The sequence below is a fragment of the Dromaius novaehollandiae genome, chromosome 15 (genome assembly GCF_036370855.1).
Source record: "Dromaius novaehollandiae isolate bDroNov1 chromosome 15, bDroNov1.hap1, whole genome shotgun sequence".
NCBI classification, from domain to species: Eukaryota; Metazoa; Chordata; class Aves; order Casuariiformes; family Dromaiidae; genus Dromaius; species Dromaius novaehollandiae.
The window spans coordinates 1,493,460-1,513,749 of NC_088112.1; the positions used below are offsets into that span (position 1 = coordinate 1,493,460).

The window sequence follows — 20,290 nt, forward strand, 5'->3', positions numbered from 1 at the left end:
GGGCTCCAGCCAGGCTGGGACGCTTGAGTGGGGCTGAGCCTGCCAGTGTGGGAGCTGGGCAGCGGGCACCCAAGCCTCTAACATCTGGCTGCCGGGACACATAGAGAAATGGCCATCGGCCAAGCTAGCAAGAAGTCCAAGGAGACCACCCACTGCCATGTGTACCACAGGCTGTGGCTGCTCTCAGGGCACCCTCAGCTCTCCCAGTGTTGCTTGCTCTTTCCAGCGAAGGCCAGAGGAGAGCAGAGCAGAGGGAAAACACTGTTCAGCCTCTGTTTGTGCCTCCAGCCTCTCGCTCCTTTATTACCCTGCTCCTCCTCACCCGATCTGGGCCCCAGCCTGACTCTGCCCCCCGGCTCTGTGTGGTCCCAACTGCCCGGAGCCGGTGGTGCAGGGCCGCAGCAGGCATCCCCACAGAGACGCCCACATTGGTGGGGTTTCAATGTGTCCGCGGCAGAGCCCGGGGGCCACAGCCGGCCCCACGGCGGCCACTGGCGCGTCCTGCCTCAGCTTTGCCCTTGGGCAGAGGGGATGGCAGGGCACAGTGGCACCCAGCCCGCAGCCGCACAGGCCCCGGGAGAGCCAGGGAGGCCCCGCGGAGGGAGGGAGGGTGAGCAGCGCTGCACCGCGCCGACGGCTCCCATTTCAGGGGCTGGCGGTCACGGAGCAGCTCTGGTTTCAGTGCCAAGCACACGGCGCGGGGTTGGGGCTCGCCAGCGGCGGCGGGTAGCAGGGCCAGCAGCCGGCAGCGTCACCGGGCTTTGTGCGGCCGTGTTTGCTTTACCGCCCTGCCCGGGGCTGGAGATGCAAAGCAGCTGGGGACAACGACACGAGCGAGGCGTGCAGAGTCCACCTGGGCGCCCAGGCACGGGTCACGAACGCCGCAGCAGTGCGTGAGCGTGAGGACGGCGACCCCGTCCTCGCAGGCATGCACACATGTCACAGACCCCATGGCCAGGGTAGAGGGCAGCAGGCACATGTGCCCCCAGTCCCGGTGCGCAGGACGGCGGACGCACACCACACGGACACCCCATGAAACCCCACAGCCCTGCCGCCACAACACGCATGGGCCCACCAGCCAGCCCAGAGCCCTCCCCGGGGGCACAAGGGCCACATCCAGCCCCAGCCCCTCAGCAGGGCCCTGGGTCCCTTGCTTCAGCTGGGGCGGCAGCCCCAAAGCACGTGGCTAAGGGGCAGCAATGGGCAAGCAGGAGGCGTGCAGGGATGCTCCGGCAGCCGCCGAGCAGGCTCGGGTGGAAAACGACCTTCGGCCGGGAGCAGCCAGGCTTTTTCCAGCCCTGCCCGGAAAAAAAATCCGTAACAAGCTGGCTGCAGCCGTGGTGAAGCGAAGAGGAACGGGCAGATAAGAGCTGGGTTCGGAGCACCAGCTCCCTCGGCTGGAGCCTGCGTCGAGGCCTCCCGGAGATGAAAGGCGATTGCGAGAGCGCTTCCCCATCCCCTGTGGCCAAAGAGCTGCTAAAATATTAACCAGGCCCTGCGCCGCCCCGTCCCCCGGTCCCGAATGGCAGTCGGCGCCCGCAGCGCCCGGGCTCCGGGCCCCGCGGCTCCTCGGGGGCCAGCGGCCCAGCGGGGCGCGGAGCAGGATGCTCACTAATTACCTTCCCCGCGCGGTGCCGGGAAACGGGCCCCCCCTTCCCGCGCCGCCCCAGCAAGCCGGCTGCAGCCGCTGACGCGGGGTGGGGAAGCGCTGCCTTTCCACCAGATTAGCATTTAAAGAGCACGGCCGGCTCCAGGCGCCCGGCGGCGGAGGCAGCTGGGCTGGGTGGGGGAAGGCCATGGCTTGGGGCCCCGTGCCGCTGTATCCGTGCCCTTCGGGGTGCCCCCACCCCCCAAAACCCACTGGGGCCATGCCGGTGGGAAACCGAGGCACGCAGCCGCTCACGAGGCAGTTTCACGCCGCCTCGCTGCACGGCAGGGTGCTTATTCCTGCTTTTTGGGGTCGTGCCTGCCGCGCTGCCTGCCCCAGGGACCCCCGCGCATCGTATGCCCCGGGATCAAGGGCAGGGGCTGGCTGCAGAGGTCCCACAGCCCCCCTGCCCGGCTCCCTGCGCCCCCTCCTCTCCCCGTGGCTCCATCCAGGCAGGGCGAAGGCCCTTTTGCAATGGTTTTGGGGCTCCTTTGCGTGGGAAATGCTGCTGTTTTGCCGCCCCGAGCCTGCTGCCGGGTGCTGGGAGAGAGAGAGGAGCGAGATAATAACGGCTCCTGTCGCTGGGTCCGGAAGCGGGTCTCCGCGCAGCCATCAAATTGGGGGATTTGCATAGCACAGATGGCAGCCCAGGAATTTCAAAGCGTTCCCCCGCGCGGGAACAGCTGAACGGCTCGGCGGCCGGCGCAGCTGCCGGAGGCGAGCCGCGCTGCCCGGGCGGCGGGGGGCCGGGGCCGAGAGCCCCACGGGGGCCAGCGGGCAGGGGCACAGCGGCGGCGGCCGCCCGCCCCGGCGCTGCTCTGAGCCCCTGGCCAGGCGCCGCGGGGCGCCGCCGAGGCGGGGGCAGCGGGGTGCCGTCGCCAAGGGGTCCCGGCAGCGGGGCGCCCGCCGGCACCGGAGGGCGCGACACGTGAGAGACGGCGGGAGCTAAATTTACACCGCCGCGGAGCGAGCTGCCTCCAAGGAGACGCGCTCGCGGGCTATAAATACCTGCGAGGAAACAACGGGGACGGAGGGAGTGAATTATTCACAGGCGCGAGATGGCAGGACACGGAGCCAGCCAGGCTGGGGGAGGGGGAGCCACAGAGGCGAGGGGCGCCGCGGCAGGGGCCGGGGGACGCTGGGCCGAGCCCCCATGGGGCACAGCGGGGGACAGGCCAAGCCCCTGCAGAGGCCGGGCCGAGCCCCTGTGGGGCACCAGGCCTGAGGCCCCGTGGGGCACCATGGCGGCAGCCCAGGCTCGCCCCAGCCCCTCGGGGGAGGCACAAGGGCCTCGAGGGACAGCGCCGGCCATGCCCCAGCTTGGTGCCACAGGAGGTGCCTCCTGCCGGAGGCGGCCCCAGCAGACGGCCGGCACATCCTTGGCACTGGGCTGCCGGGATGGAGGCTCCATGGAGGGGAGCGATGGGGCTGGGGAGCCCCGGTAGCCCCTGCCTTGTCGCCCGGCCTCAGCCCTGCCAGGGCGGCCGAGGAGCGCGGTAACATAATTCCCGGCGCTGGGGCCACGCCGCCGTCTCCCCGCCACCCCGAGCACGTTTCCCAGCAGCTGCCGGGCTCCACCCCAGAAGCAGCCGCGTTTCAGCAGCAGTAAAACAAACCCTCTGCGTCTCCACGCGACACCCCAGGGGACTATTCGGCGCACTGCAGCGTTCAAAACGTGGCTGCCCGCATGTGGAAAAAAAAAAGCTCTCTTTAAAAGGAGAGAGAGAAAAAAAAAAAGAGAGCTTTAGCTTTCTGAAAAAGACCTTTCTGTGCGCTGGCCCCCCACCCCGGGCTGCAGGAAAGAGGGGGACGGGGAAGGGAGGACCCCTGCTTGCACGCTCAGAGGCGGAGGGGAGCAGGCTCTGGCCCCCGGCCAAGTAACCCGGCCGAGGCCTGAAAATGGACCCAGGCGTCCGGGCCTCCCGCCTGCCCGCAGAGCTGCAGTTCCCTGGGCCTTTGCTGCCATCCCCTGGCAGCGCTGCGGATCGGTGGCCACGGCGCCGTCGCAGGGACGCTCTGCTCCCGTGGCCAGTGCACAGGGAGGGCCAGCCGCCTCCGCCGCAGCCTGACAGGGACTCCGCACCCCGGCCCTCCCTGCCCACAGCCCCCTGCAGCAGCATCCCACCCCCCGGTCCCGGGGACCCTTCCCACCATGGTGCTGCCATCAGCAGCCCTAGGGGTTGCCCCAGCTCTTCTCAGGCCTTCTCCTCCTTGGCACCCTGCACGGAGCCAAGCCCACCGCAGAGGGGGAGCTGACAGCAGAAGCCCCTGCTAAAGTATTTCCTATTCTTTTCCTTGCAACAGGTGCCACCGTAGTAAGACACAGCTCAGAGCACCCAGGGGCTTTGGTTTCCCTCTGTCCCCAGCTTCACTCACAGCCAGAAACCCCCAATCTGGCCTGACAAATAACAGGTAAATGATAAGCACTCTTTCCCTGCAGCAACAGGCCTGCCTCATGCACACATCACCAGGGTCGGCTTCTTCCAGCATCGTTCCTGCTGCACCATGGCCTGGGCCCAGCCTGCCAGCAGCACCCAAAGGAGCACGTAGGCAGAGGCAGCTTTCACTCCACAGCCTATGGCCAGCCAGAACAATGTCTGCCTCTTCAGCTTCCCAAAAGCTGCCTTTCTCTCACACATCTTATCACATCTCATCTCACTTGAGGAGGTCAGATCTACTGCAGGGACAGGCTTGGAGGGCTGCACCCCTGCTGAGGGCTCAGCACATATCCAGGACTGGTCCTTAGAGAGAGGGGTCCAAATCTGGTACCACACCAGCTGGCAAGGGCTCAGCTGCACCAGCTCAACGCACATGGGAGCATGGCTCTCACACCTTTGGGGACAGCATGAGAGGTCACTCATAGCCTCCATGGAGATTAGTGCCCCTCTGCCACACTGGCTCCCCACTGTACTCCTTGCTCCTAGGCAGGTCGCCAGAAACCATAAAGCAGACAGGACCCAGGCAGGGGCCAATCTCCAGCCAACCCCTCCTTCGCACAGAGCAAGAAAAGGTCCAAGGCCAAGAGCAGTGTCCACATTGGGGAGGGTCTGACCTCAGGTGTGCTCCAGCACAGAGGCCTCAGGGGACCTTCCATGATCCTTCCCACCACAGGATGCCCAGGAAAGCGGCCTCTGTGGCATCAACCTCCCCAGCGCTGGCAGCTGCCTCCTCGGCGTGGCAGGAGTATGGCAGGCTTGCTCTCTTCCTGAAGAAGCCCTTGAGCACTGCAGTAGTACATGGAGATACAGTGGCCTTGGGGCAGGAAGGAGGGTGGTACAGCCAGCCTCTTTGAAAGGAGTTAGTGGATTGGGAATGCCAACAAATATAAAGTCAGGAGAGAAAACCCTCCTGTGAAGGTTTAGCCAAGGCCATTTGGCTTCCTCTGAGAAAGATGGGCAGGAGATTGAGCTAGTCCTCAAAGAAAGGGAGGCAGGGAAGGGGCATGAATTTAGTAATCACTTGTAAATGGCTGAGTGCTTAAGCCTGGAGATGCTTCTCTTCACCTGCAGCTGGGGCAAACCAACCCAAGCAGGTTTCCAAACTTCCCCCAAAAGGCAGTACTGCTTCTGGCTGTCCCTACACTTGTTGTAGGCCCATAGCACTAAGAGGAGGTTTAAGGGCTCCTTATAGCCACATGCTCAAGGTCTCCTCTCCCAGGAGAGGAAACTGGAACAAGAGCCAGCAGCTGAAAGTCAGAGCTAGGAGAAAAAAGAAAGTAGAAACAAAAAGCAGTTTTTACAGCAGTTGAACAAAAGTGGATTCTCCCTCACTGGCCATTTTAGCTCCTCCTTGATAACATTAAAAGACTGTCTCTCCATCTGGATCCTATAGGGGCAAAACAGTCCCATAACTCTTTTCTGGCCTCCGTTCAGCAGTCAAAGCTGAAGGACCCTCCTCAGCATCAGCCAGAGCTCAAGCCCTGCTAAGCCAAGGTGGGGGATGTAAACCCCAGGCTCTGCCATTACCAGCCAGGCCACCTCCCAGTCCTGCTGGATTGCCTTTGGGCCCACACTGGTTTTCCTGGAACATGCAAAGCCCCTTGTAGGGCAGGTACTCAGTAACAGCCTCTCCTGTTGCCTCCAGGCCTTCTCCCAAAGGATTTGGGAACATGACACATTCCTGGCTAGAGTGGCAGGTCAGAGATGGCACAGTTGGAAGCAGGAAGCCCCTCCGCACCCAGCTCAGAGCTGGTCTTCACAGGGCTCAGGCCCATTTCAAAAGCACAGTTGTGCTGTTTCAACGCAACAACATGTTCTTCATACTTTTAGCCTGCTACTAGGTAGGTGGTTGTTCCCATGGCATCTTCCTTTGCTCCTCACACCCAGAGGGGTGATTCACTCAGGACATTCAGGCCAGTATCAGCTGATACCAGGTCAGAGATACCCCAAGTTGCACACTGCAAATGCAGCTGTGCTGAGACTCAGCCAGGTCAACCACAGGGCTAAGCATCAAAGCAAGGCCTCCAAAGGGGGAGGCCAAAAACTTATTTGGAAAATAAACATGCCCAGAAGGTATACAGCGTGTGTTACTGGATAGGAATGGGTGAATCCCTTGAAAAAGGAAAGCTATGGAAAATTTTATATCCTGTGCAAAACACCATCTCCAAGGCATTTATCAGGAGAGGCCTGGAGACACAGACCCACTGCTGAATAACATGACTCCAGCCGGTGCCAGCTTGAGAAGCAAAGAGGAGGCCTACTGCTTACCTTAGCTGGAACCGAAGGAGTCTTTGCAGTCTTCTTTCCCACTGGCATCAAGATAGGGCTGCTTCTAGAAAGCACAGGTACAGCCCTTGGCACTCAGTACCAGCTGGATCTAGAGCAACAGCCCTAGCCTTGCATTTACCACTGCTGCTGTCACCCAGCCACAAACTGGGCCAGAGGACATGTATCCTCAGATGCTACTTCTAACATGAGCAAAGGCTCCTACTGCAGCTCAGAAAGCATGCTATTGCTACTACAAACAGTCCAGCAGGAAGTCAAGTTTGCTAGAAGGAAAAAGGAAAAAAGCTACAGCAATAAACAGGAAAAATGGGGCCAAGCAGCCTGAAATCTTAAGAATTTTATTTAGTTGTAAGGTAATGCATGACACTCCTGAAAGACAGGACTGTGTAGTTACTTTACATGATAGGAAGTCTGGTCAAGGAAGGTGATGTTCAAATCCCACATTTATCAAAGCAAAGTCCCCTTCAGCTTTGGACCAGGCCCCTCAGAGCTCCCCAAGGAAGTCACCATGTCATTTCCACATATCGCATTCAGCCATGCACCCCTTCACACCACAGCAGCTCTGTGCCATCAGCACAGGCGCTCAAGGCACTGCTGGCAGGACATGCTCAGGTCTCCTCCATTCTACCTCTGGATAATCTCTCAGGCACATGGCCAAGACAACCTTTCTCTGGAGGAGGTGCTGACAAAGGGGAGATCTTTCCTATAAGCCTCTGGACAATAAATTTCATTTTCCATCGGGGTGCCTTACAGAAGCCACTAGGCCATTTGAGTGAGTTACCTGACCAAGGCAAGATTTGGTTTGAGCGAAGATTTCAGCATTTAAATATAGAAGTGCCAGCAGAGTGTCTATGCTTACCTTTTATGTCACCTCAAATCACAGCATTTTACTAGTTATCCCATATTGAACCCAGCACTGACCATTTGGCAAAAGCCTATCTGCCTGCAAGGCATCTGGTGTGGACCTAGAGAAGCACCTACAGCTTTTTTCATCAGCAGTTTCCAATGAGGGTTTACAGGTTGAAACACTGAATACTTTATGTTGCTATATAGGGTTTCAACAGGAAAAACAGAGGGGTTTATATAACACTGATAAATCAACAGGGTCAATCCCAGTCAGCAATTCAGCAAGATTAACACATGCAACACATGCTGCTGACAGCTCACCATGAACCAAGGTGTCACGTATGGGCTACGCACACAGCCATTATCTTTGTAGCCAAGTTGCCTCTTGCACCTGCTTAGTTACAGCAAACAGTCCAAGTGCCTCCACGAACAGGCTGTCACAACACGATCTTGCGTCACTGTGCTTGCACATCTTCACTGACCGCTCTGCTTAATTCCATTTGCTTTCCTGAAAACCTGAACCATTACTCTATAACGTGTCAGCCAAGGAAAGAACTGGGCAGGTCAGGGGGAACTGTGCGCAGAATTAACAGGAGCAGAATAGCAGATCAGACATTTCAGAACACTGCTCCATCCAGACGGCTCAGCAGGAGGCAGGTCAACATAGAAAAAGCCATGCAACAGCTGAAGCTGACACCAAGACAAAGTCATAAGCTTCAATGATTTCTTCCTGAAGCTCTGATGACAGTGAGTTATTCACGTGCTCAACATAACTCACAAATAGGACTATTCAATTTGCTGGGGCTGCTCCCAAGCATGGAGTTAACAACGTGCATGACACTCTGCAGAACTGAGGCCTAATTACTGAATCACATGTTGAAACAACATTAGCACAGAGCCCATGAACAGGCATTCACAATGCCACTGCTTCAACTCAAAGCTCTAGATCAAGATTGAGGAAAAAAAACAATACTCCCAAGCTGCATGAGTTCTGATAAAGCATGCTAAAAACTGCCTTAAGGGCAGATACAACGCACAGAAATCAAATCTCCCAAGCATCAGAGCTACCAGGGGCACCTCAGGACATGAGCCAGGAGAAGATTTAGATGCTAAAAAACCAGCTTCTCTTGTCTAAGGGAAAGAAGTTCAGAATCCTCAGCAACTGTAACTCCAGAGGTTACCTGCAGAGCAAGTAAATCATGTACCTATCTATATATATGCATATACATATGTATTAACACTTATTACCATTTTTCCTTGTCTTGCAGCCAGCTTCACTCCAACATCTATCCTGCCCTTCCCCAACCCTGGCTCAATCCTTTCCCAACCTGATCAGCCCACAGAACCCCCAAAGTCTGAGAGAGCAGCAAGCAAGGAACTGGCTGCTTTAGCTGGAATCATCTCCTGACCCTACCATCAGCAGCTCATGCTGGACAAGGGAGTAAAGGACCATGATCTGTCAGCCAGACACAGGGACCATGTATGCAGACAAGAGGGAAAGAGATGTACGGTGTTTGTGGCTTCAGAGCACCTGTCACATCAGAGGCACTTATAAGCTCTTCCTCTAAGTGCAATTTGTATTTCCCACCAGAAAGGCTGAGACAACTAGTAAAGCTCCAGTGTGTCCAACACAGCAAGCATGCCACAGACAGTACCCGCCACTGATCTCTAGCTTTACAGCTTATCACCCTGCCACCTTTCCTTATTCCATCAGTTAGTCCGAGGGGTGGGTTTGTTTCAAGTTTGGGAACCTCAATGGGGGGGGGGGGGGGGGGGGGGGAGGAATCCAAGCATCAGTAATGCAAACCGAGTTATTCCACTTTGCAATCCCTTCCAGAGATCCTCTGACCAAAATGATGCTTTACACAGGAATCTTAACAAGAGTGCACACAGCTCCAAGTTTACAACTGACAACTTTCCTTAGTCTGTTAGCCTCTCATTTCAATACCATTTTATGAAGGATGCCACATAAAAAAAGTTAAATGTTACCAGGCTGTCTTCTGAAGCCAAGATGTCAAAGACCAGCAAGGAGAAAGCCCTGCAAGAATTTCAGTCTTCACAGATGGTGTAAATTCACTCTTAAACCCAAGACCAAAAAAGTGGTCAAGTAGTAGATCTGGGGTACCACAGGCACAGACTGCCCTTAGTCAAGCTTTAGAAGCTGATCCATGCCTTTATCCTCAGAGAAAAAAGTTGTCCTTATGAGCATTTTGCACCAGCAAAAAGCTTAAAGCAGTTTAATGGAAGTTTGGATTTAATATCAGCTCTGACTGGTGACGCCATTTCAAATCCTCAGTTCCCTCTGTTCTCAGCTAACCACCTGAAGAGAAAGCCTGCTTCCCAAGAAGTGCTGCAAGCATCATCCACACCATTAACCTACTTTTGGTTGACAAGATCAGCTAAGGATAAACAGTAAGAGATTACATAAATAGACTTCTACAGATGTGTCCTTTAAATTTAAGATAACCAAAGAGGTTACAGAACCTCAGAAAGCTCTTCAGCTGAAAGTGATTGCAGACTAAGCATCATAGCTTCTCATCCTGTTGCTTTTTTTTTTTTTTCCATAGGCCTTTGATTTTGGTCCCTATTGAAGAAAGGATATGCGCTAGCTGCACTTCTGGCACTGATCAACATGACTTGTTACACAGTAAAGCAGTACAGAACACAAGAACTAACACTGGTGGTTACACAGCGACCAAATAACACAAGTTCAATTTATTCAAAATGCTGGCTTGCATCTTCACTCTATGACTTGATCTTTCAATCCAATCATTTATGCTTCCATCCCAAGTCTGCTCTGCAGGCTCAGCCAGACCCACTTACCATCTACAAGAAGCTCTAGATCAGCAAGTGCATCCATTCATGGGAATAGTCACTTTTTCCTCATAGTTGGGGAGGCAAGGAAGAAATATGCATGCAGCCACATCAGCAGCTTGCTAAGAGATGTATCCATAAATGATTACTCCTTGTATCTGATCACCTTAAAAGGGACCATTTCCTCACAGATCAGCAAGAAGAGTCAATACATTAGATCCCTCTTCCCCTGAGAAGTTACGACCTAACCATATGACTATAAAAAGCAAATATTCATTCTCGCACAGTGGAGGAAATAGGGAGTCAGGCTGAGAGGCAGAAACGGGAGACCAGAACAGAAAGCACTGTTGCCAAATTGGAGGAGGAACAGTAAACCATAGGGATAAGTTACTTGTGCTGTAGGAACCTCTGAACAGTCAAGATTGCTCTCATCTCCTTTGAGGACACAGATGCTTTGTGCTCTTGCACTAGAGCAGAGTCCTGCTTGACAGGACCAACAGCAAACCCACTGAAATAAGGACAGATGTTAGTACTGCCTTGTTTTTAAAATCAGAAAGCACACACTTACAAGAGCCAATTATGAAGATCGGTGAGAGCCTACACATATTTAAGACAAGAAGTAGGCAGAAGACCATCAGGGTTATTACTCAATATTGCCCACAAATTAATGCCCATCTTCAGAGTGGAAGCCAAACTTAGCAGGAAGTTAAGATTAAATAAGGCTACTGGAGATGACAGAGCAGAGGAGAGCTCAGAACTGAACCATCAGGGAGAAGGAATCTAGTCACAAGAGAAGAAAAAACATAGGAAGACAAGCTCAAAAAAGGGGTAAAAGGCACAGTTCAAGCAAAAAAAAAAAAGCCATCAAGCCACAATAAGTTTAACGGAATTATTTAATGGTGACCAAATTCCAACACATTACAACAGTACAGGTAGATAATGTTAGATCAGATCTATTCACACACACTTTCCAGATGTGGGTAAGGTAGGGGCAGCAAGATGGTAGTTGTAGGAATTTTTCCTAATACCTCTGATTGCTGTTACACACGCAGGGGTTGATCTTCATAGATCCAGAATGCTGGACAGCAGGTTTTTCCTGTTTTTAATTCTCCATTGGGCTCCCTTCAAAGCATTTCTTGTCCCTGTGTATTCCCTGTAGTAAACAGTTTCTGCCAAACCCAAAACAACTAACACGTGCCACTTTGGTCACGGACTTGCTGTAGAGTTGAGCCTAGATAGAGGAGCCAAAGAATGGAAGGAAACAAGAATTTAAGGGGTGGGGGAGGGAGAAGGGGCACTGAATGTTTTTCAGCTGTAAGGCAGTCACTGAGACAGACTTTCCTAACGCTGAGGGAACAAGAGCAAGATTGGTCCAAGGATAGTTAAGGAGTGATTGTGACAGAGGACAGCCTTCCCTCCACTCCAGTATCTCTAGGGGCTTTCATTCTTGTAGAAGAATGCTTCTAAGCTTTGCCTGGGCAAGCAAGCATGCCCAGGGCCAAAGCCAAAGGGCTCTCCAAGCTGCAGCAGAAGTGCTGCTGAGCATGTTCAGTGACGTTATCACGCTATTTCAATTCTTTAGAGCAAGATGGCATTTGAACAGTAACTGCTTCGAGCAGGACCACTGCACCTCCCACATGCCCAGGTGTTCTGCCATTTTCTCACTAGCAGCAAGAGCTGCTCTGGACACATGAAGAATGCAGTCTTTAACACAGCAAAGCACTTCTTCCACCATCCTTTCCTTCAGGCTTCTGATCTTTCACCATTTATCAGAATGGAGATCAAGGAGAACAGCTTGAGAGCAGTTTTGCTGCTGTGAGTAGTAAGATGATAACTAACATGGTCAGAAAAAGCAGCCAGGCTTTTGTGTCACCAGCTGCAGCTTCAGAGAACTAGAAAAGCTACCACTTGGACTAAAGTGGCAAGGGACAGGTTACCACTTGCTTTACTGAACACAGTAGGGACACACGATTGTATCTAACTTAGTTTCACTGTGTTTTGCTACGTCATTTGACATGTGCAGACAGCAAACAAAGATTTGTAGACACTTAAACATGCAGCTTATTTTAAAGCATCAGTATAGCAAAGCAATCTCAATGCAAAATTACTCTTGCATTGCCAAAAGGCTACAACTAAGAAATGCTGTTAGTGCTTCCTACCTAAGGATAAGCTAGATAGATCAAGTACAGTACTCTTGAGTCCTCCAGTACTGTCTACAATCAGCTTCATCCTAGTAACTAGAAGGCTGGATTCTACACAAAGGCAACATTACCTGTTTAAGCTAACTGCAACTTCCTGCATACTGAGCAGCAGCCATTTAGTGTTGAGCTAGAGGATCATGTCATCTTGTGTACAAGTATGACAGACGTACGCAAATAGCCCCCGAAAACTCAAGTTGCAAACAATACATATCAGAAGTGGGTAGATGTACTGTCAAATAATCCCAGCTGTTTGATACAGGCAATGGTCCTAAAAGATTTACATGCTGTATGGCTCACTGAACTTGAAGACATTTGTCCTCTGTTTACTCTGTTTTAGGGGATGGGTGTTGATGAACACATCTAATGCATCCAGTCATGTAAGTGTTCCAGCTTTACATCATTGCCAGAGTTAGAGGTATCTAAATAGCTGAAGAGTAACTTTATAAAAACAGACTTGCTTAGCACACAGCAAAAAGAAAAAAGGAAATTGAATAAGCACTTACAATCTATGTCCATAGAAGTCTCAGTACAGAGAGCCATGCAAAGTGAAGTAGTTAACTGTTAAAATACTAGCAAGTCAAAAAAATTTGGGCAGCGACCAAAAAAAGACTTCATCACATGAAAATTTCAGAGTTCCTAGAAAGGCAGCAATCTGTGGCTTCTTGTACTGTTTCATGCTTTATAGCATAGCTGGACAATAGAAGGGTTTCAAAATAGCAAGTCAGTATGACACCCAGCCCTAAGAATGGCTGGCATGGATCACATTTTAGGTTAAATCCTTACAAAGGGCCCCCTTACCTAGTTGACAGTATCACCCTCAACAACAAATGGCCAACCCACCTGAGGGACAGCACAGGAGCCCCTTGAGCAGTATTGCCAAGCTTCCTTTGGCCAAACCATGGCTTTTGTGATGTCACCAACAAAGAAGTCCAAACTCCTTAAACATTTCATTCCAAAAATATGACAATCACTTCAACACAAGCAAGTGTTAATACAGTATGCAAGCTGAAGTTATGCGAGCATTCAGGACTTGACTGTTACAATTAATGCATGGTTGCACTGCTTTGTCACCTACCATATGCTATTTCTGCACCTTCACAGAAAGGGAAGCCATCATCCTCAATTTCTATACCCACTACTACTCCTTTCTTTTGCTCTCCAGCTTATAACTCTTTTGTACAGGCCTCTGGATCTGTTTTTGTCCTCAGCAGTTATAATTACCAGACAGACCTGCCCCAAAAATTGTTCTTGTAAAGCAGTAACGGGAACCCACCCAAAATAGCTTGCTGCAAGGTTTGCAACAATTCCAACCAAACCTGTTTGTACATATCAAAGACATTACAACACCTCCCCCCCACCCTTTACAGAAACCTGGGTGGATGACTTCACTGTAGCTGATGCATGTTCTCTCCCCCATCACCAAGGGTCCAACAGGAGTGCTAGCCTGCATGTTAAGACAGAGGTTTAGTAAGAAGTAAGGCCAGATCACAATTAAAGGTTAACAAAAGACCAAGGGTTCAGACAAACTTGTAGCTACTAGCCTACTTTCTAATTTTGCCACTGCAGCATAGTTTTCATGTTTGAGGCTATGTTTCTATGCAGGGCCACACTTCAGTGGTAGGCCACTTAATGCTTTCTAAACCAGAAAAGACTAACACCTCATAGCATAACATAGGAGTATTAAGAGGATTCAATAGCCAGTTCATACCTCTGCACACCACATTTCTCCCAGCTCCCCAGTAGCTCTGGGTCATCCCTATTCCTGCCACTTAGCCACAATGCATGGCTATGTGCTCCATTTCTTTTTAATTGAAGCTCTGCACCATGGTTTTAGAGTCACCTTCATCAGAACACACTGCTTCACCCCCACACAGCGGTTCTCAGGCAGCAAGCCTGTCACATTGCAAAGGCAGCAGTCTTCATGCCTGCTGAAGATGCACACATATCCAAGTTTCACCTACAGCTTGCTGTACAGAAGACTCCAAAAAAACACAGCTAACATTTATATCCAGAAGTGTATACACAAGGACATCGAGAGATGAGACAAGTGGAACAGATTTAGACCAAAAGCAGTGGACATTTATTCCTCATTTGTGCAAGAGTGTAAAGATGCATTTGAAAATGGATGGGACAGACCCCTGTGGCCAGAGAGCTGGAGGCTACAGCCTCTCCTTCATAGTTGATGGCTTTGTTTACAATTATATTAAGAGGAGATAAACTTGTAGACTCACCTATTTCACATGAATGATGCTGGCAAATACACTTGTATACAAAGAAAAGTTTCAAACTACATTTTCACTAGATTCAAGTGAAGATTTTGTTCAAAAAAGACACATACAAGTACAATTTAAAACTGTATGAACATTTGCAAATGTTTAGTGCAAAGTAATTATGTAAAAGCTACATCTTATGAAAGTTTGTGCTGATGTGTTTGGTAATTTTTTTTTAAACCCTTTTACATCCATTATTTTAGTTACATAAGGTTTCACTTACCTACAGTACATATGCATTGTGTTAAGTCCCATGCAAGTGGGAATAATACCATTAGGCTTTGTAAAATGTCACTCAGATTCTCATTTAGTAAACTGCTTATTTGGTTTAACAGTCAAGTTCCTGGCACACTACACATCTTGATTTCATGTAAATTTTTAAGCTTATGTCTGTCTTGTTCAGGTGCATAGCCCTGTGTGATGCAAACCAAATTGCTTCATGATTTTCAAATGCAACCATTTGTGAATGCAGAAGTTTTAGGGAAATCCACCATTAGTTTTAGCCTGTAACAAACTGCTCTTAAAATTAAAAGCCTATTCACACAAAGTTATATGTAATGACTGTAGTAATCAGTTTATTACACAGATTAATCATTCTTGAACGTACAAGCTCCAGGGGAGCAGTTGGGTCTTTAAATATACACAAGTTTTCTGTCAAATGGATTTTCACCCTTACATCCAGAAAGACCTAAGCAGTTAAAAAAAACTTAAGAAAAATAAGAGCTATTAGCTATGTATTAACTGAGAAACCACATACAAACCAAAAAAAAGTATGAGGGAGGGGAGAGAGAGTTGAAACAAATCAACATCACTTGATGCACTAATAGCTCCAATCCATTTAAATGTTGACCAGTTAAACTTAGACCTTAAACACAGGATGTGGGTACAGTTTATCTCATTGGTCATAACATTTACCTAAGGTGTAGGTCCTTCAGAATAAAATGAATACAGAAACAGCTTCAAGTTCTTCACCTTGCTTTTCATAACTGTTATGAGTTTAAAAGGATTCCACTTAAAATCCTTCATGGATAGGCAAGACTGTCCCTAGAAATATATAATACCCACCAGAACTCTCCCATTCACATTGTATCACCCAATTAAATCAACAAGGAATGCTTTTAGGCTCACAAAGTTATGATTGAAGAACTAGCTTTTCACACACACACACACACTTCTTTGCTAGGAGTCAATGTTGGTACGGGGAAATACAGTATTTCTATTTTGTTGTTCCAAGTATGTACAACACGCAGCACTGCTGTATCAGGTAAACATGTGCACAGGGGAAGATGAGGCGTGGGCTCATAGAAAGCAGTCAAATGGAAATCAAAAGGACTTTCTCTTTCAGAGTTCCCCTATCTTTATTTGTAGAGGTTATCCAATAATTTCTTTAATTACATCGCATACTTCTGAGTCCATTCCCGAGCTATTCTGTTGTACCTGTATGCATAAAAAGAGGATTTACTCAACATAACATCCAAACAGTATATTTCAACTCCAGCAGTCTAGTCTACACAGGGCACCAACTTAAGGTCTCTCCAGTAATGCGAGTCTGTCAAATTTAAGGAGAAACTGAAGCACCAGGCAAACAGGAGCGGAACAAAAAAAATTCACACTGCTTTATGGGGGGGGGGGGGGGGGGGGGGGCGGGGAAGACAGGAAAACAACCCCAAACACACACACACACACACACACACACACACTTTGCATGTTTACAGCAGGAACAGAAGATCTTTGTGACTAAAGCCAGAAAAAAAGCCGGTGCATACTTCAGAGGAAAGTATATTTTCAGGAAGTCTTTACCTGCTCCGTCCCCTCCCCAACTACGGTATCTTTGGGGAAACTATTATCACATATATTCAATTTGGCACTCTGGAAAAAATTCAAATTGATGTTTTCTTCCCACCCCATTCTTCCACCCTCAGAAGACTAAACCTAACTCCTGGTGTATACTAGGTGGTCAAATCCTGACAGGCTCACAATAGCCTTTCAGATTGTTTTTTTCATGCCATACATCAGATTTAGCTATTTTGATGGCTATCGGGACAAAGTTCATCCATCAGAAGTGTTTATTCTGAAGGTACAATATGCTCCTTTTTGCAAACCCATTCTACTTTTGGCAGTAAACCCCCTTTATAGCCAGAGTCACATCTAGAGGAAGTCCAGAATAGTTATGTAAAGCAGAGCAATCATATAAAGAGCATATCAGTACTGTTACTCACAATTTCTGACAATACAAGCTGCTCTCATTCTACAGAGTTTTTAAGGAAAAAAAGCATAAGACGCTATAGTGGCAAGAGGTTTTCTAGTTATATACACTGACTAAGAATATTGACTGGAATTGTGTCTGTAGAAGAAAGCTCTCTAGCCCAAGAAACTAGACAAACCACTCAGGTGAATGCAGGAGAGCAAGCATTACTTCACTGTTCTGAGACTACTCAAAAGCAAGTCCAGTTATATGGTAGCTCAAAGCGTTCACATTTTTGAGAAAATATGAGTGTCCTGCATACATTAAGTGCCTATCAGCCACTATTAACTGTGTCGCAAAAGACGGACTGCTCATCTCGCAGCTCTGATTAAAGACAGGCTGCATGGACTTCCCTAACCCTGCTTCTCAATCTTCCAGTATAGTGAGCACATTTCTGGATTATTTCCCCTTCCTCCCTATCTTGTTTGCATTAGATGACCATGTAACTTCAAAAATTAACACTATTGATCAGATCTGGAAGGCAACAGGGAGGTGGAGGAATGTTTACAATAGTCATTAAGCTGCTGCTTTCAAACAAAAGAACTTAAAGCTTTTCTTTAGTGCTGGAGTCCTCTCCTCTTTTTGTATTTTGCATCACAATAGGCTTGAAAGTCCTCCCATCCCACCTCTACATCGCTTGTTCTTCCCTTGTGTTGTCAGATGGAGGTGAAACAAGGCATTTTTGTTATTTTCTTGCTTGCACAACTCCATCATCAATAGCTAGCATAGAAACATTCTCCCACTAAAATAACTTGCTCTCCCTCTGCTGGTTACACAGAATTAAAGCACACAGTGAGGCTCTTGAAGCCATTCAGCTTAAGAGGTTTATAAAGAGAGATACAGGTTTGCATTATTCTTCACTCAGCACTTCCATTAAATTATATCAAGCAAACCTGTGATTAACAACACTAATGAAAAACTATTTTGTGAGGTAAGAACTCTAGAACAAACCCACAGAAGTGCAAGATCCCCACATACTTAACTTCCAATAACATATATACCTTGTTCCTACAGCAATGCTGTTAAAATAACTGTATTAAGATCCCAGGAATATTTCTACAAAGACCATGCTTTAAGCATAAAGGCAAAATCACAGATAAGACTCTTGCAAGAAGCAGCTCCTTCCAGTTCCCCGTTACTATTTAAGCATGTATTCTGCTCTGTCAAGGATATTACAAGCTTTTGGCTTCCATACTCACTTTTCTCTATCTGTTTTGTAGATCCGTGCAATCTCAGGCACTAAAGGATCATCTGGATTGGGATCACACAACAGAGAACAGATGGACAAAAGTACTAGGGAGAGAAAAAAAAATACTGCATTAGAGTTTATGTGCACATGAAGACACCTGTAGAAGTAAGCCAGCCTCTGTTTGCTTCCCCCTTAGCCATTAGTATCACTGTAAAACACACCAAGAAGCAGTCAGTTCCACATACTTCATCCAAGTGACTTTGTACAAAAGATTCTTACCATTTAACTAAGCAGCTTTGCATGACTACAAGTTTGTTCAAGTATTTCCACAACAACTGGGAACCTCCTCAACAGGAGTATCTGATTACAGCCTTAAATCACAGGTCAATACAGAGAGAGATGTCTGAAACATTACCTGGAAGCCTTCTCAGAAAGTGTCCCTGCTTCTACATTTGAAACACAGGTTTCACCTAACCCAGATAATCCCACTGTCAGTGACATGCAGAAGCACTAATCAAAAGTCAAAATGCAGACATACCCAGGCACAAAGGAAGCCCAAACTGCTCACAGCTACTTAAATCACCATCTTTTAAAGTCCTAGCTTTGCACACAGAATTAAGAGGCTTTATCCAATTATTTTCTCAGCATAATGTGGGTTGGGATAGCTTAATTGTAAAATAGTACTCAACATGAACTGAGAAAGCACAACTTACTGCATTCACACCAACCGCAATGCCCTGAACTCTAACACTTTACTATAAATATGTACTGTATATATTCCAGAAGCCACATCCCGCTCAAATGATGATGCCTTGTGTAGCATCAACCCTTGTCCATATAAGGAGTTAGAAGACTGCTTTCAAAACTACAGGCAGCACATGCACATTCCTACATTCACAGAGTGGACAAGAAAAGGCAGTAAGTCATAAGCAAAGCACACTGGAACACTACACTAAGTGTGCCATGGACTTCTTGTCCCCTAAGAAGGGCCAAACCACCCTCCCATTGAAACAGGTTGAGAGAAAGTGGTACAAATAATGCCACTCCCCATGTCCTTTCACTGCTAGCAGCAACAGCAGCATTGTCACAAGGCATCCTCCAAGGAAGCTGAAGATAACAGCATTTCTTTTTTAAAGCCTGAAACTATAAACACTAAGCCATTCAAACTTCCATCAGTTGCTACTGTCAAGGGGAGCAGATGAGGCAGAAATACCACTGTGCTGAAAGATGTCAGCTGAAAGTCAAGGACCAGCATACATTTAACCTTGCTTCACTTTTTTTAAAAAAAGAAAAAGGTAGCTCAAAATAGAGACCACAAAACAAAGAATGGCTAGATGCAGCAGGAGAAGTGGGAGAACAGGTCAAATATCCACTTAAGCTGTGCAAGTTTAAGTAGGACAAAAAAACCTAGCTAAGCTTTCACTTAACCTAACTAGTTACTAGCTAAGCTATACGAATGTGGTGGTAAGGACACTAACAACTCCCAGTAACTCAAATTAGTTCAGTTTTCCAGACAATGCATGCAGTTCATACAAACTGCTTGATTCTGATCTAAGCAAACATGTTTCTTGTTCTGGAATAAATAAATATCATTCTTCAAGCATCCTGTCCCAGTCTGGGCCAAAATGGCACAGTTGATTGTCACATATAATGAAGAATGAACCTTTTCTCTAGTTGGAGACATCAAGAAACAAAGCCTAGCCCTGATCAACAAATCATGAAGACAACGTAGTTTTGCCTGATTAGTCTTAAGAGTTTTAGATACTTAAAAACTCAGTAATATGTAAATACTCAGCCTTCTCTCATCAACTCTGCTCATCTAAAATCCTGATAGCATTTGGGCCGCACACCCCAGAAAAGCAAAGTCTCTACTGCAAGTACCTCTAGAAGAAAGGAAAAGGAAAAAAAAGCAGCTTTCACACTTCTGAAGTGTTACATCTTAAGACAGCACAAAGGCTTATCCTTACAAGTGTCGAACTTCTACAAATAACTTTTCTAAAAAAAAAAAAACAAAAAAAAACAAAAAAAAAAAACTCCAGTTCTTTCAGGTCTCAAGTCCTTTGGTGTCAGTCATCTATTGCTGTTCATAACCCACATATTCTTTGAACAGTTTGTTTTTTAAGTTTTAAAATGACTAATTTCCACTTTTGCTGTGTTCATTATTTTTTACTGTCCACTTATAAGTTAGAGCTTATTGATTCTCTGCTATCAATTTCCACTTAGAACATTTATTCAACTACTTCTCTGAATAAGGTTTCACACAACGAAGATTTTAACTCTTGTGCTTAACTGTTGTGCTTGAGGCATGCAGAGATCACTGCTCCTGAACTGCTGTCCTTTAACATAACTCAAA

At 48.2% G+C, this 20,290-nt stretch overlaps 1 protein-coding gene across 1 annotated transcript in view; it reads right to left on the reverse strand.

The window, feature by feature from the left end:
• Positions 1 to 10,907: 10,907 nt before the first annotated feature.
• Positions 10,908 to 20,290, reverse strand: part of UBE2D2 (ubiquitin conjugating enzyme E2 D2) — a 35,932-nt gene continuing 26,549 nt past the window's right edge. The window contains exons 6-7 of the mRNA XM_064520735.1: positions 17,948 to 18,041; positions 10,908 to 15,940 (exon numbers count right to left, since the gene is read on the reverse strand). Coding sequence (XP_064376805.1) covers positions 15,895 to 15,940; positions 17,948 to 18,041 — 140 coding nt within the window. The 3' untranslated portion in view covers positions 10,908 to 15,894. The remainder of the gene's footprint in view (positions 15,941 to 17,947; positions 18,042 to 20,290) is intronic.